Here is a 17,903-nt window from a genome sequence, read left to right as displayed (position 1 = left end):
CTAGAGATGTAGTTTTCGGATATTACACAACATACACAGCTGAGCTCCTGTGTCGAACACAGTCCGGAATAACAATCCCGTCAATCACTCATTCTCAAAACTTAGCAGTAGCTGATTTATATCAATATATATATATATTATATATTTATATCTGTCATGAAATTATAATGTCAAATTTACTCTAGTCATTAGTAAATGAATGCAATACACACCAGCTCTTAGCTCCACTTTGAGCATTCCTAAATGTGTAGAACATGTAGCAGCTTCCCTTTTATAAATGCTCAAATTGTAATATTCAATAATTCTAGAATCTAGTTGGCTATAAACAGCTAAACCTCTTTCCAGAGTCCAGTTTCCCTGTAGTTACAATACAAGGTGCTGATAGATTTAGCATCCCATTAGACATACAAGTCGTAACGTTTACACTTTATTTTCTAATCCTTTTTATGAGTTTCAGAAAAGATTAATATACCACTGAATTTACAATACAGCACTCAAAACAGACCTTTTCAATATTCTGTGCACTTGTGCAAAACATATTAACTTGCACAGTAATGGAACGAAACCAAAACTGGGCAGTGCTGCCGCTCAGGAAATGAGTATTTTTATCTATTTGCTCCTGTTCTTCCTGTCTTTCTGCTTGTTTTTTTTGTGTGCATACTGGCCTGGAGAATCTGTTAGTCACTGAGAGTCAAAATGATCCTGGATAGTTTGTGAATACGTTGCTGATGAAAGGTTACTCAGAGAAGCCCATTGTCAGTAAGACGAGCCTCATTAGAGTATTATGTTCACTAGTCTCCATAGTGACGCATGCAACAGTCAGTGCACAGTGTCTATGTGAGTATGTGAATGCGTCTGGGTGTATTTCTGTACTAACAATGCAACACTTTTTCCTCTAGGTTTCACATCAGATGATGGAGAGGAGGAGGATGAAGACTGCAATAGTGAGTTTGCTGACAGTGCCGAAGACGAGGAACGCTCCAAACTGACTGCTCAGTCTCTGCTCAGCATACAGGTATGTCAACAAGCTTTATAGTACTGTATGTACAGTAGTCAACATTTGAAGTGGATCAAAACCTTTCATCAAAGCTATACATGAATTTTGAACAATACCTGTTCTTGTCTTAGGACAACTTTGATTAACTTTTTTGATCCACTTCAAATGTTGACTACTGTATTTTGGTCATAGTCATAAATATATATTTTTATATAGGCCCATGTGTGAAGATATAATATATAAAGCAAATCTGAAACATATTTTGCATTTACATTGAACTTCAAATATTTAAATTTAGCTATACTAGCCTATACTATAGTAAGTTGCAGCATACAAAAAATATTAAATTCTACAACCATACTGACTTATACTATACAATCGAATTGCAAGGCACATTTATTTTCATAGTATATTATTTCTATGTTAAAGTGCTATTATAAAGGGAGAGATTTTTTTTAAAGAAAAAAAAATGTATGCAAAATAAATCAAAAAGTACATAAGAGAAATAAATGTAATATATAGTATATACAATAGTAATAGTATAAGCAATCATAGTAAAAATCTGCTATATTATACCAGAGTTATAAATATTTACAATATTAGCTTTTAATTTTACATTTGCAGTTTTCATTTAAATTTTAGTTAAATTTTTAGGTGTTTTGAATAAATAAATAAATGAAATAACCTTAAAATCAAAACTAAAATAAAAATATATTAAAATTACTTTATGATATATAACATTACTTTATTTTATACTATATTTCAGTTAACAAAAAGTTTTCAGGTTTTTTTGTTAATTTAGTTTTGGTTAATGATAACAACACTGTACTATATATTACACAATAACTGTACTAATCAAATGTGGATTGATGCATATAAAATGTATAATTCTGAGTGCACTATATACAGAGGCTACAGTCATATTTTATTTTGAAGTATAGCACAGGTTTCCTAATCATTTTCCTAACCATAGTCTTTCTCCTTTCACAGAGCTGTGATCAGCATACAGGTCTTAAAGGCTGCCAGGATGCAGTAGCTGAAGGTCCGGGCCTGACCGAGGTCAAGCTACTGGTGGAGCAGAAGAGGGCAGTAGAGAGAGAACTGATGGAGCTCAAGTCCCAGCTGGAAAAGGCTGGCTTCTCCTCTCTCTCTCAGATGAGGTACAGCTATCCATATAACAAACATAGTTACAATGGCTATTTTGCAGTGAAAAAGTGTGAAATTATTTTAATGCGTGTGCTCCTGAAACAGGAAAGCTTTCTTTACTCTACGCTCTGAAAATGAGGAGCTCAAGAGACCGGTGACAGGAAGAAAACCTCAGAATGATGGACTGAAGAACACAACAGATAGGTCCGATGGACAACTGGTGGAAGCATTTGGTGCAGAGGTGAGTTTGACTTTACATCTGAGGGTAAATATTGTCCGTAGGTTTTTACTGCTAACGTTCATGCATATTTGTGTTTCAGCCTAATGAAAAGGATTCGGTGTGTCTGAAGTCTGACTTTGAGCAGGTCCAGCAGGAGAGCAGAGAGCTTCAGGAGAGACTCATGGTGTCAGAGGCCACAGTTCAAGCTCAAGCCGAACAACTCAAAGATTACCGAGAACTGCTCAGTGAGTGTAAACACGACATCATTAATGAAACTGCTGGCAGAAACGATTGTTAATGAAGGGTTTTTTACGCATATTGCCTAAGATAGTCAGAATACCATTTGGCGAACCCACTCAGAATGATAGTTCGTAAAAATGCAATGAATAATGAACATATGTAGAATAAACACAATTTTATTACAATAGTGTACTCAGTTATAACCATGTTTAGTTATTTCAGGAGATTTTTTTTTTTTTTTTTTTTACAAGGACCCTAAAAAGTTAAATGGTGATATGTTTAAATGAATATATAAAATGTTTGAATATTTGGTTTAATTTGACACTTTCTTGTCAACTAAAATATTTTTGTAGGCTAAAATTAGATGCATGAGTAAAATGATCTAACATGAATAAATCTGACATCATGAAATACTATAATAATTGAAAGGGTATTTTTGTCATAAGTCTACGAGTATTACAGTATGTATATTAACACTTACTAACACACATATATAGAAAGCTTTAAATGAAAGGTGTATCTGGTCATTCGTTTAGCGGAAACATCAGTACAGCAGGACAGTAAGCAGGTCCAGGTGGACATCCAGGATCTGGGTTATGAAACATGTGGCCGCAGTGAGAATGAGGCAGAGAGAGAAGACACCAGCAGTCCAGGTAATCTCATTTGGTGTTACCACTAGGGGGCATTCATTTCTTAAAGTCATAGTATTTATTTTTGTTGCATAGTACATCACATACTTATCTTTGTTGTATTCATTTCCTTGTTATCACTGTAAAGCTGCTTTGAAACAATCTGTATTGTAAAAAGTGCTATGTAAATAAAGGTGACTTGAATTTTTACTTTCTGAACACAATATCAAAATTTACTTCTTGCTCTGCTGCAGAGTTTGATGATCTGGAGCTGTGCACATCTCTCTCCTATCGTGATGGCGACTCTCAGTGGTGGGGTGGTCCCAGCTCAATGAACTCTGGGAAGACTGAACATGACGTGACGTACCTGCAGCAGCTGGTAGAGGACATGCGCGGTCAGCTGTCCCGATCTCAGGCTCAGATCCGTAGCTTGCAGGCCCAAACGCATGATCAAACTCCAGTCAGCACTCTTCGTAAGGTCAACTGGGGCTTGGATAACTCTGAGGCACAGAGTACAGCTGAGGAGGACGAGGGCTGGCAATCGTCTGACGGCTTCGGTTCTCTCCCCCGCCAGCCCAAGCAAGACAGAGAGCTGCAGGAGCTTGTCTCCCGTGTGACGTCACTGGAGGAGCAGCTCAGGAAGGGCAAAGGTCAAGCAGAAGATGGCAAGGCTGTAAACTGGCCGGGGTGAGTTCATTTATGTAATAGTCTGGCAGGACAGCAGACTTTACACTACATTTTGAAATTTTACAAGTTTACATATACATTGAATGTATATATGCCTAAGATAGGCATATATCTTGCTAATAAATGTAACATTAATTGCAATTAATCACTTTTAATTTGCGATTATTCAATTTAAAACAATATTACATTTAATTTATATTGCCTTTTTATTGTTTGTTTATTTGTATGTATGTGTGTGTGTGTGTGTGTGTGTGTATATACAGTATATAGTATTAAATAATATTAAATCTAATATATTAAAAGAGTATAATAATACATATTAAAATATATATATTAATATGTATTAATATATATTATAGTGATTAATTGCAATTAATCTTACATTTATTTGTATTTATATTAAATAGTTATGTAATCTTGTAATATTTCAAAATTTGCAATGTAATACAGTATTATTGAAAACAATATACATATTACATATTATATTACTGAATACTATATATATATATATATATATATAGTAAAAATGGGAAGATTTTTGTTCCCCTTCTGGAGCACCAATAGTTTTGTTTGTGAGTACCAGATGCGCCCCTGGTTGAGATATTTTCTCTGATTTATATATATATATATATATATATATATATATATATAAATTGTGCATTTCAAGTTTTAAAATATGGCAAGCTCAAGATTACAATTACATTAAATATAAATACACATATGTGACCCTGGACCACAAAACCAGTCTTGTGGGTCAAATTTTTTTTTTTGATATTTATACATAATCTGAAACCTGAATAAATAAGCTTTTTTTGTTAAGAATAGGACAATATTTGGCAGAGATACAACTATTTAAAAATCTGGAATCTGAGGGTGCAAAAAAATCGAAACATTGACAAAATCGCCTTTAAAGTTGTCCATTTCTGTTGCCGATTGTGCTGCATCCACTCACAAAAATACATTTGATATATTTGCGGTAGGAAATTTACAAAATATCTTCATGGAACATGATCTTTACTTAATATCCTAATGATTTTTGGCATAAAAGAAAAATTGATAATTTTGACCCATACAATGTTGGCTATTGCCACAAATATACCAGTGCTTCTTGTGACTGGTTTTGTGATCCAGGGTCACATATGATTTATCGCAATTAATCACTTAATTAGTGATTAATTCTTTAATATTTTTTTAAAATATGACATTTAATATATTACATTTTAGAAATGTATATGTAGTGTAATATGAAAATATTAATATATTGCGATTAATTGAATTAATCAGTTTATTTTATAGTTTATTTGATAAATTTTTTTATCAATTGGTAGCACTAAAATGATGTATTCTCAATCTAAGTAATAATGATGCATAATTGCTACCCTCACCATTCTCCCTGCAGTAAGTTTGACACGCTGATTCAAGCGCAGGCCCGTGAGCTGTCTCACCTGCGTCAGAGGATGCGGGAGGGCCGCGGCGTGTGTCATATTCTGACTCAGCACCTGGGAGACACCACCAAGGCCTTTGAAGAGCTCCTACGCTCCAATGACATCGATTATTACATGGGACAGAGCTTCAGAGACCAGCTCTCTCAGAGCATCTCCCTCGCCCAGAGAGTCAGCACCAAGATCAGCGGCCGTGAGTGATTCATGCATACTTACCCATATACATCTGACTGTATCTCTAAATGCCTTTCTGTAACAAAAGTATTTTAATATTTTATCACTACAGGGGATCACTCTGAAGTCCCAGATGATAAATCAGGACATGAGCTGCTCGCAATACGGTGAGTCAGCTGAACGTTTAATTGATCACACCTTGTTATTATACCACTTCAGAACTGAATTAGGTTTCCCTTTGCTGTCAGTACACCAAATCAGCTAGAACATGTGATGAGCACAGCACATGGGCCATATTGATTTGTGGAGATTTGTTTCATATTGACTGACTGTACTGACACAAATTTCCATTTAAACTCCCAATAAAGAGCCTTTGTGGAGTGTCTTTGCTCAGCATTTTTCCTCAGTAAAGTCTAATTGCTTGCAGTGCATTTAAAGTATGTTTTGTGTGTTCATAAAGCAGAGCAGCCTGTTATGTAATGATTAATTTTGGCAGTGCATGCCTTTGGTGGAATAACCACAGAGCATTTTGGCGTCCTATTGACTTGGACACCAGCTGTGATGAGTTTTCACCCAGTAAGCATCATGGAAAGTTCGGTCTGTGCTGAATGAATCAATGTGAGAGATTATTTCAGTAATGAGACATGGTCAAGTCCCGGGCCATGTAAATACAAAGCACTCAAAAAAAAGAAAAGTTAATCCAGTTATACTGGATGAATGAATCAGCATTTGGGGTTAACGAAGCGCAGTTTGTAAAAAGTTTGTAAAAACAGAAAAACATTTATGGGAATGCACTTACATAGGAAGCCTCTGGGATAAATTAACCTTTTAATTGGGTTCAAAATGTAAAGCTTGTATTTTGATCACAACACTAATAAGTTATTCAGAAAAAAAAGCATTATCAACATGATTGCATGCTGAAGTTTAACAGTCAAGTTCGTCACATATTGTTATAGTCAGAATGGAACTTTTTTTGCTGTTGCCCGTTTTACATTTAAATCTGTTGACATGTGACCTTCAGTATTGAGATGTTCTTTTCTGTTTCCGTTTCTCTTTTCTTTCATAATCTCTTCCCTTACACCTCCATCTGTAACTCACTTATTTCATTCTACTCTTTCACGGGCACTGAAGTGGACTTATTTGACTTTGCCCGCAGGCCGGTTAAGCGATGCTGTACACTAATGCGCTAATGTGAATGGTCAGAAGCTTGCTACATAATGTCACCGCTAGTTCTAGGGCATCTCTGAAATGTTTAGAACTCATGGGACATTTGAACAGAATTCATGCCCCCATTCCCCTACAGGATATGACCCTTATTTTTCTTTCCCTTACACCATCATGCATTGTGTTAAGCGGTAGTCAGCTGGTGAGCACTGTCTGCCTGCAGTCTGCCTGTGAACATCAGTCATCTGTGTTTGTATACTGAACGCAATGGTGGAGTAATGGATTTCTTAAGCATTCATATATATATATATATATTTTAAAATATTAATATTAATATTTCTGAAGTTTCTGCTGGAACATCTAGACAAATTGACCTGATTACGAGAAGGTCGCTGGTGAAATCAAGCTCTCTTGCATCCCTTTAAATTGTTTGTGTGGATCCATGTATAGCCCACTGTATCTGGAGGCACTCCGAGTCATCCAAAGCTGGGATTAATTGGTTTGCTGGATGGGTTAGTTGAAGAGATGGTCATATTTTAAAGAGAATAGAGAGACAACCACTAGACATCAGAGGATTAATATTTCTTGCGAAAAATTTTGGTAACCAAGAACCTGTTCGTTTTATTCATTTTTTCTTTTTGATACCTGAAGTGAAAAAGATTTGGTTGTATTAACGGGTTTCGCACATTCAATTTTCAACCGATACAGATGGAACACCGTACAAAAATATATAGATTTTCTTGCACTACTCATTCAGCAGTGCCGCAACACCGCTACTGTATTTACAGCGTAGAAAAATACAGCGTGACCAGTGTGGTCCGATTGCCGAATGTTTGACTCATACACTGGTACTTTTTAGTGAATCAAAATTATACAACGCAAACAGTGTTGTCTGATTCACAAATGAATGACTCTTATGATGTAATTCTTTGTAGTGATTTAAAAACATGCAGCGCAACCAGTATAATCCAACTATTGTAGTCCGATCTATTGTAGACTATTGTACTCTTAATAGCTTGTCCTTTTTAGTGAATCAAACACATACACGTAATCAGTGTAGTCCGATTCCTGAACGAATTACTTTAATGAGTCCGTTCTTTTAGTGAATCAATCACTTTAGCTTACAAATAACAGTGAGAGTTAGGGTAGGCTATGTTTATAAGACAATGTTGTACTAAAAACTGAAAAGTTTTTCCTTTGCGTTTTTCACGTACAGACAACAACGTTGTCAAAACAATCCCTGTTCACAGTTTTCCACAAAAACGACTTAAAAAGCTGTAATAAAAAGCTATTATTCATACCAGGCTAGTAGTTGGCGATGTCACTTTATAGAGAAACACTACGCCCCTATAGACTGAACACATAATATGCATGCGCATGATGTCACCGTTTTCACAATTCCACGTTTTTGTAGTTTACATGCAGATGATAACAGTATCGTTTTCAAAAACTTGAATCCCGTTTTCAAAAGTTTGCATTTTCCAGCCCCCAAAACGCAGTTGAATGGCCAAAACACATAAAAGTTTTCAGTTTTTAGTTGAAAAGGTGTTGTGTAAACAGCCCCTTAAATAAGTGTAGCTACTTACTGGTTGTTCAAATGACAATGTGTAGTTAACTCTTAAATGCATACCTCGGGTCTTAAGTGACCCGGGACGTCATTCACGACCCTCCTCCTCATTCAATTTTTAAAGTTAGACATCAACCTTCTAAGTATTCCTCAATCAATTAATTATAAACAATCAGCAATTTACTGCCGAGCAATACTGAAAGCAATCAAATACTAGTGCCACTGTAACTTGATGGTGGATCTGGTGAAGAAGCTGTCAGTGATCAAAATATTGATTTTGAAGATGTTGAAAATTATAATTTTGAGAATATGTTTGAGATCGTGAATATGAGCCAGATGCTTAATGTACTTGGAAATGAGCTCTGACGAGGACGGTGTTGATGGTATTAAACATCTGCTCAAACCGAACAAAATATGTTTTATGTTATTCTTCTGTAATTGTTACTCTAATATCTGGAGAGTTTTATATTATCATGACAGGTAGAGATCTATTCGTGTTAGATATAGATCTGGGTCGCTGAAGACCCGAATATGTAATAATGATTGGCAAAACATTCATGCATTTAAGTGTTAATGCTGATGCACATTTTGAGTAAATGAATGAAATATGTTAACATTTGTTTTGTTTTAATAATGTTTTTTAATATGTTGTTAAGAGGAATCGGAAATCGGAATCTTTATGATTCCTATCCCTACCGCACCAAACCATGGCTAATTTCCAAAGGATCATTTAACCAATAGTATAATTCCCTTCTTACATCACAGTGGATCTGTCATCTTCCTAATGGCTTTAATTGCAGTTTAGAGCCATCTTTGTCGATCTGGTAGTGGCATGTCACCTCTGCGTCCCTTATTTCCTTTTGTAGCTCTGTCATAATGGAAGCTCACAGCCAGAAAAGGACGATACCCAGTGTAATCTCCTTCTGGAAATGTCTCTGTTTGCCTCTAATACTGCAGCCTTTAATGAGGGGAAAGAGAGAGAAAGGGTGCGCAGATGGCCAACCAGATGCACGGCTGGATTTAACCCTATTTTGTTGCCATTCGGTTAATTTAGCTGGAGCTTGTAATTGAGTGAAAACGGAGGGGATTTTGCATCGGTTTGATGTCCTAAGTGTGTTTTTCGTGTCCTCTCGAGAACATTTGCCCTGGGACAGAGCTGTCACATGGTTGGTAGCTGTGCTGTGACCACCCGTCTCTGGATTGGGTGTTGACTTCCGCGCTAATCAGGTTAAGTTATTAAAACCTCATGAGTGAAATAGGTCAGAGGCAGCTAAAGCTGACAGAGAAAGAGAGCGAGAGAGATGAGAAGACGGTGGAAGGAGTAGACCACATGCGAGGCTATATGAAAGAAGAGTGTGACTGAATGCCACAAGAGGAGGGACGACAGAACATCGTCGTATTTTCATTTGTCGGATGTCTTCATTTGGATGGTTACGGATACGCAAAACCATACAGAAATAAGAAGGAACTTTTAGCAAAAGCAATGCTGTGATGATTTACAAGAGACATTTTTTTAGGTTTCCACATTTTATAAGCATTTAATAGTCTGGATAGGCTTTATGTTTGTTTATTGGAACACAGATGTGTCTCTTTTGACTGAAGCACCCTGTTTATGCACAGAGGAACACTTCAGCCCAACGGCAAGGACCACACATGCACGCACACTTCACCATGAGGGTTTGTTGTGTTTGAGAGCTGATGGGGAAGGACGTTACGTTTCAGGAAGATACTCTGATTACCCTTTTCCTCTTTTGGGAATAAATAGAAAAGCACTGGTCTCTGAGAAGAAGGACTTACTGAACATTCAACATCAGTGGCTTATGTTTCTTTGAAATGGAGACTAGGAATTTCAGGCTGGCTTTGTGATTAGTTCCTCAAGGATGTGTTTGATCTGTTCCTGTTGTCCGGCAAGGACTTGAAAAAGAAGAGTTTGGGTAAGACCACACTGCCACGCTGGATGTCACAACAGTTGGTGTTTTTGCATATGTGGATTTATTAAAACTCTCCTTTGTGTTTGGGAATAAACAGATCAGTCTCTTAGCATTTAGTGTAATCTCGGGATTTGCATTGCTCTTCACCCAACTGCCTGCTGGAGAATTCCCAACTCCTCCCCCATCACTACTCTCAATCTGGGCAAACCCCCCTTCCTTCGTCACACGAATGATCGCAGCCCAGTTACCACGGATACCCAGTTGACAGGCACCACGCCGGGTGCCGGTCCTGCGGCCCCTGATCTGCTCCTCTGTGTTTCCCAGCCAGTCGTGAGCTTGGAAAGTCAGGATGAAGTGGCGGTGACCAGCCCTCAAGGGAGCATAAGGGGTCAGGCTGGTCGGGGGGCCATGGCTCCACTTTGGAGGAGCATGCTGTCCAAAAGCAGCCCCCTGTACCGTGACTCCCTCTTCTCCTTCTCTCTGTGGGAATGGCAGGTGCAGAAGAGAGAGTTGGCTATTCTCAAGAAGCAGGCAGAAAGGGAGAGAAGATCCTTGCACAGACAGATTGAGAAGTAAGAGCTTCAAGGTGTTTTACGGGTGTAAAGCATTTTGTAAACTTAAAACTATTTAAACCAATATTTGTGTTTGTGTACTCTACAGTTCAAAAGTTTGGGGGTGTTAAGATTCTTGTATGTTTTTGAAAGTCTCATGCATGGAAGCTTGTTTCTGCCACGGAATAAAAAATAAAAAGGATAAGTGCGAATCAAATAAATAATATAGTCAAATAAAGTCAGAATTGTGGGTTATAAAGTCAAAATTGCGAAGAATTGCGATTCTGAGAAAAACAAAGTCAGTCTTTTTTCCCTCAGAATTGGACTTTATAACTCGCAATTGCAAGTTTTTATCTCACAATCTGAAATAAATCTGAATTGCGACATTTAAACTCGCAATTAGACTACTTAATGTTTTTGTGAAAAAACTGCTTTAATTTTCCACGATTCTTTGATAAAAAGAAAGTTTAAAAGAACAGCATTTATTTAAAATGGAAATATTTGTAACATTATAAATGCCTTAACTTTATCTTTTGATCAATTTAATGAATCCTTGCCGAATAAAATAAAATAATGTTTTTATCTTACTGACCCCAAACTTTCCTGTGAGAGTTTCCTGTTCAGTTTACGTGAGGTGCTCTATTTGGTGCCTATGTCTCTTATGGGGTTCCATTTCTGTTAGGATGTTGTCTTGGAAGACAGGTGCCTATGTAGACAGTAAGGCAGCCAACTAGGTCTTTAGCTTCTGAAAAAGTTGCTGTGTGGAATAGAAGAAAGAGCAATGTTTTACTTGTTGTTCATTTTGTATTGTAAAGGGCAATTCACACTGCGCCGACAGACACTTCATCGGGTTTTGTCGTGTGAGTGTGTTGTGAGATGTGAGAGCATGTGTGAGAGAGATGGCACACACTGTGTAACTGTGTGTGTGTGTGTGTGTGTGTGTGATCTGGGAAACACCTACGTTGTAGTAAAACTTAAAATGTTTGACCATGTGGGGACTTTTTTTTTAAATCCCCATGAGGAAGGCAGCTTATAAATAATAATAAATGATGTTTGTTTTTGAAAATGTCAAAATATAGAAATTTTTCTGCAAGAGTTGTGTTTAGAGGGTAGAATATACAGTTTGTACAGTATACAAATCATTATGTCTATGGAAAGTCCCTGTAAAACATGGAAACCCCAACGCGTGTGTTTGTGTGTGTGTGTGTTTTGGCTCAGACAGAACAAAAACAGGTCCTAATTAATCCAGCTTTGAACAAATTGTGGGTACAAAATTAGCCTAATGCCCTACATGCCGGACACACCTGGCACGTGCCAAACAGAATATGGTGACAATTTGCATGTACAACACGCTTAATTTGAATCCACATAAGCATAATAAACCCAAAACTCACTTTTATCAGAACCTGCCATTTACATTTATTCGTTCAGCAAATTTGACTTACAGAAAGGAGAAGCACGACAGAAGCGCTTCATCATATGTGTGTGGAACATTAACAAAAATAATCCTAAGTGGTAATTTACTTGTGTATTGAATGAAAAGTGATGAAAAAGTGAGAATGCTTATTTTGTATATATTCTGACAATAGTTATAGATTTTTTGTTTGCAGATTATGCTCAATGGTTATGTTTTTGTCCTGACCATCATAAATAGCCACAACTGCAACAAGCAACAGGATATTTTTATGATCACTTGGTTTCTATTTCTGCAGCTGGGTAGCCCGACCCACCGTGATATCTGGTCCAAAGTCACTGCTCCTCATAACTGTACATTAAACATAAAACCCACTGTCATCTCATGGCAGACAATTAGTTCAATATTAAATACTATCTATGCAAAATGTCATTTTTGTCTGTTCTCAGGCTGAGTAAGGAGCTACAACAGAAAGACAAACTTATTGAGTCCCTACGCTCTAAACTTGACCAGCAACAACCACGAACGGATACTCCTACTAGCAGCCACGCCCTCTCTGTGGCCACAGACCAATCAGACAGAACCTCTTTTGTGTCAGAAGACCACGGCTCAACCAATGAGGATCTTGAGCTGTGCTCCGAACTAGATGCTGCCAGTGAATATGGCCAAGAGGAGGCAGCAAGAAGTGCCACAGGTTTTTGAATTTATTATCATCATATTTGAACATTTCATCATGTTTTCCCCACTTTATTATTTTCAGGTTAGCTTCTCATTCATCTCTTTTCATTGTCCATCTGTTTTGTTTCAGATTCACACAACCATAGAGGCTCAGCCTCATTACATCCATCCAATCCTCCATCTATTACTTCCTCTCACAGCCACCAGTCCTCCAACACCTGTCCCAGCATACAATGCACACCACACAGGCCAATGGAAACCCAGGCACAGACAGGTAGGAAGAGTGCAATGCGAAGGTACCAAATCACACATGCCCTTTTAAGTATCTCTCATAACAATGTTATTTTATCACTATGTACACTACCGTTCGAAAGTCTGGGTTCAGTATGATTTAAAAAGAAATTAATGCTTTAATTCAGCAAGACATTTATAATGTTACAAAAGGTTTTTTATATCCAATTAATGCTGTTGTTTTTACATTTTTATTCATCAAAGAATCCTGCAACAAAAATGTGTCACGGTTTTCACAAAAATAGGATGCAGTACAACTGTTTTCAACATTGATAATAATAAGAAATGTTTCTTAAGCAGCAAATCAGCATATTAGAATGATTTCTGAAGGATCATGTGACACTTAAGACTGGAGTAATAGATGCAGCTCTGGTGAACATAAGAGATTTCTTTCAAAAACATTAAAAAATCATACCTAAAAAAAAGAGCCCAAACTTTTGTAATGGTTGTGTATTGTTTTTAATGAATAATATATGAAAAGGTTTAGTTTGTTCTATAGACCAGCAAAAGTTTCACACAGCGAAGTATCTGTAGCTCTTTCTCCATGTGTCCTCCCATCAGGCCTCTCCACTATACCTCTGTCCAGCTCCATTTCTTTCTCCACCTCCCTCCACTGTCCTCAAATATCCTCTCCACCTGTGTTTGAGCCTCAAACTCATCCCTTGAGAACCCGTCACCCTTATGGTGTGGGATTCTCACTGGCAGAGGTTCACCAAGAGCTTCAAATGCTCCAGAAACAGCTGGGAAACAGTGAGCCTGCATCTGAGTGTGTGTGGCACTGAATAATTCATACTAATTCTGTGACTGATTCAGCATAGGCAAGATTTGAACTCTGAATAATGCTATTGCCAAAAAGAAAATAAGATAGTTGATTGAAATACAATAAAGTAAACTGATTTGTAACCTTTTTGTCAATCAAACTTGAGAATCTATTGATGATTTATGCAGTCATTGAATGTTGACTCACTAATACGCATGCAAAAATATTTTTCTTAATCTGTATTTTTCCAATAAAAATATCTAAACCTCTTCTATTAAAGACTGAATTGAAGAAATTGTGTAATATAATAAAGACTTATTTTTAGAGGATATATTGTAAATTAAAATGATTTATCTTACCTTGTTGGCATGATTTTGTTTTCTTGTTTTAAGCATATACCTCACTAAATTTGGTTTATGCCTAAAACAAGAAATTATTTACTAAAAATAGGAAAATAGATGGCATGCAAATTTTGTTATTATGTTTTTACCTGCGTTTGCTATATAATCATGTGTCAGTGTACATTACCATTCAAATGTTTTGGGGTCAGTAAGATTGTTATTGTTGTTTTTTTTTTTTTTTTTTTTATACTTTAAATGGTAAATAGTAAAATGAAAAAAAATTAAATACTTTTATTCAACAAGGATGCATTAAAACTAAAGTAAATAGTAAAGCCATTTTTTTATGGTCAGAAAAAATCTATTATGGAAAACGTTTTCCACAAAAATATTGTTTTCAAAATTGATAAGAAATGTTTCTTGAGCAGCAAATATATATATATAATCATATAAGAATGATTTCTGAAGGATCATGTGACACTAAAACCTGGAGTAATGATGCTGAAAATTCAGCTTTGCTTTCACAGAAATAAATATGAAAATAGATAAGTTATTTTCTCATATTCAACAATATTTCTCAATATTACTGTTTTTACAGTATTTTTGATCAAATAAATGCAGCCTTGGTGAGCATAAGAGACTTATTTTAAAAACATTAAAAATCTCATTGACCCTAAACGTTTTGATCAGTAGTGTGTATGTTCTCACACTGCTTACATTCTCTCCATTAATATTTGGTTTTCTTATCCCGGTACAGGCTACCATGGTCCTCAGATCAAACCCCTTCCTGCGATTCCACTGGGCTCCCATGCTCAGCTTGACCATAGCAGTTTACACCCACTATCCCATCATGCCTTTGAACAGTCACCTGTCAGAAGCAGGCACACCAGTCCCGCTATGAAATCAGGGTCAAGCCTTCTGGAGAGCAGTGCAATGTGGGATATGATGTATGGCCAAAGACCTATAAGACCAGGCGTGTATGGAGACGTGTCCTCTGGTTCTTCGGGATATCAGTCAGGCCATACAGGTACTCCAGATGTGGAAATCACATAGTTAATCCTGATGTTAATAATATGCTGTTGTCATATATTTTGGAAAGCTTATTGTGCTGTTTTTATAATATACTTCAGGCGCAGACTTGATGGAGGAGCATCTTAGGGAAATTCGCACTCTCCGATTGCGTCTAGAAGATTCTATCCAGACTAATGACCGTCTGAGACAACAGCTAGAGGAGAGACTGGCCTCTGTGCGAAATGGAGGTCAGAGACTTGCACATTCACATTCGTCCAATCAGAAAGTCCAACAGTGTGTTTTGGCTATACAATTTTATATTTTTGCTTGTATGCATATGTTTATATATTTCATACAAGTTTCAAATGTATCTACATTTTTGCCAGGAGGAGCACCCACTAACATCTATATCCAAGGCCTTGATTCTGTCAATCAGCTGTCCAATGAGATTCGAGTGCTGAAAGAGGAAAATCACACCCTGCAGGACCAACTCCAACAGGCCAGGACAGGTAAGATCTTAGTCCTACAATATTTGTAAGGAATGTTAGCAGTAGTACTATATACCAGCTTTAATATAATAAGAGTAAATGAGCAAGCATAATTTTTGTCGGTGTTCGCAATGGAATACTGCACAGTATACACTGCATAGGTATTTTTTCGTCATACATTTTAGTTAGTTATCATTTTTAATAAAATTTTGTGTTAAGATGTGTTTAATATTTGGCAGAAATTATCAAGTCAGATAATTATCAGATAATAGTCAAGTCGAGTGCATTGTGGGATACAGTATTCCATGCAGGAAGCTCTGTTGCACAGTATATGGCACATTTTGCCAAATGTATCATGTAATCTGGGGTTTTTTATGCATGCAGAACATTTGCATACTTTGCACAGTATACATACTATATGGTACTGCACTACAGCTCTAAGTATTGCATTTGAATTAGGATGGTATGCTTTATAGATATAGTTTTTATTCATTTTTATTTGTTTCATTTTATTTTTATTGAACTCATTTTATTCCCTTAAAACTCATCTTCGGTCACCAAAATAACACATTTAAGCGTTTATTCCTGCCTTAAAATAGCTTGAATGTAACACCCTTGCCTCATTTAGTATACGCGGTTCTATGAATATGCAAATTGGCCCCGCCTCAACTCACTCACACCAGCTCAGAGATTCACTCGTTGACGATCACACGTTGACATGATTGGTTACAAGGTAGTTTCTGACATCAGAAACACCAGCGATTTCAAACCGTGTTTTTGAGACTGTCTTTGGTTCACTGCAGTTTTAAGGGGAAAATACTCAGCAATGGTGTTGACTTATGAATTTACACATGGTTAAAACATATTAAAAACACCACATAGACATATAAACAATATTAAAACCTTGATTTTCCCCACAGGGGGTCTTTAAGCTAAATGAAAATGAGAAATGTGGCCTTGTCAACTAGTTTTATTTAGCTAATTCCACTTATTTATTTAGCATTTCAGTTGACATTTCATTTATTTTAAGTAAAAAAAAAATTAGCCAAGATCTCCTGAGTCCTGAGATGTTTTGCATTTACGGGCAGATGGCATTAAAGAGACGGAGCGGCTGAGAGAGGCGGTTCTGTCTGGGCGTGGCCAGTTAAAGGAGGCGGAGCTAGAGGCGGGCAGGTGGGCGGATCAATGCAGACGGCTGCAGGCTCAGATTAGAGAGCAGGCTCAGGCAGTACTACAGCTCAAACAAGACAAACAGAACAGCCTGGACAACAGCACCAGGTACAGTGTCAGTCTACAATGACCCTTTTTGGCCTCTTGAAATTTCAGTGTTTGTTTTGAGATTTTGACAAAAATGTGTCAGACTGCTTTGAATAATGTGTATGTGTATACATTTGTGAACAGGCTACAGCACGAAGTGAATGTTCTCCAGCAGCAGTTGAGTGAGTGTCAATGTTTAGTGCACACACTGCAGTGTGAACTACAGGTGTATCAGAGAGTCTGTGGCACTACTGAGAGCAACACGGGTAAGAAACAAATGTATCTGAAACAAAATTACTGAAAATTGTGTTAGATTGTAAAATGACAACAAACATCTTGCAGAGTGCATCTGGCTTTAGATGCAGGATAGGCTGAATCAATTATTCAATCAAAAGGATGATTGAATAAACAGTAGGGGTGTAACAGTTCACAAAAAAGACGATTCGGTACAGATCTCGGTTTTGAAGTCATGGTGGGTCGGGATGTTTTTGGTACAGCAGAGAAAACAAACTTTTATTATAGAGTGGTTTACTGAAAAACCACATGAATTTCACATGTGCAAAAACACGTGGTTTTGGAACAGTTCCCATGTTGTACAGCAACAACACTGCAGTAAATGGTGCTGTTGTAATTGGGGGAAGAGATTTGAAGTGCTTACAATTTTGGATTCAAAATATGTCTTAAAAATGTTAATAAGGTTAGAATTATTGCACTCCCATTCTAATCCGCTCCTTCTATTTGACGTGTACACGCACGCCGGCACTTGTTCATTGAAGTCTATCAAGTTAAAAGTAGACTCGCTTGCTTTTTTATGCAAAATGGAAATACTTGTGTGAATTTGTAACATTTAGGGCAAGCCATGTAGGTTTATGATTTCGTCTGAAGTGCTTAATAAAAAGCATGTCTGATGTTTAAGAC

At 36.9% G+C, this 17,903-nt stretch overlaps 1 protein-coding gene across 13 annotated transcripts in view; it reads left to right on the top strand.

The window, feature by feature from the left end:
- Window positions 1-17,903, top strand: part of pde4dip (phosphodiesterase 4D interacting protein) — a 67,918-nt gene that overhangs the window by 43,345 nt on the left and 6,670 nt on the right. For 5 of the 13 annotated variants that reach the window (XM_084431928.1, XM_084431918.1, XM_084431923.1 and 2 more), the window contains 16 exons: window positions 900-1,015; window positions 1,988-2,157; window positions 2,249-2,384; window positions 2,464-2,608; window positions 3,140-3,256; window positions 3,487-3,919; window positions 5,319-5,554; window positions 5,648-5,702; window positions 12,612-12,856; window positions 12,971-13,114; window positions 13,693-13,899; window positions 14,987-15,256; window positions 15,360-15,488; window positions 15,627-15,749; window positions 16,817-17,006; window positions 17,130-17,251. In XM_084431928.1, the coding sequence (XP_084288054.1) occupies window positions 900-1,015; window positions 1,988-2,157; window positions 2,249-2,384; window positions 2,464-2,608; window positions 3,140-3,256; window positions 3,487-3,919; window positions 5,319-5,554; window positions 5,648-5,702; window positions 12,612-12,856; window positions 12,971-13,114; window positions 13,693-13,899; window positions 14,987-15,256; window positions 15,360-15,488; window positions 15,627-15,749; window positions 16,817-17,006; window positions 17,130-17,251 (2,838 nt within the window). The remainder of the gene's footprint in view (window positions 1-899; window positions 1,016-1,987; window positions 2,158-2,248; window positions 2,385-2,463; window positions 2,609-3,139; window positions 3,257-3,486; window positions 3,920-5,318; window positions 5,555-5,647; window positions 5,703-12,611; window positions 12,857-12,970; window positions 13,115-13,692; window positions 13,900-14,986; window positions 15,257-15,359; window positions 15,489-15,626; window positions 15,750-16,816; window positions 17,007-17,129; window positions 17,252-17,903) is intronic. The other 8 variants (XM_084431920.1, XM_084431924.1, XM_084431926.1 and 5 more) reach the window with 3 other exon arrangements.

Source organism: Rutilus rutilus (genome assembly GCF_951802725.1).
Source record: "Rutilus rutilus genome assembly, chromosome: 15".
Taxonomy (NCBI): Eukaryota; Metazoa; Chordata; class Actinopteri; order Cypriniformes; family Leuciscidae; genus Rutilus; species Rutilus rutilus.
The sequence above is the reverse complement of the archived record's forward strand: the minus strand, read 5'-3'. Positions and strand labels throughout refer to the sequence as shown.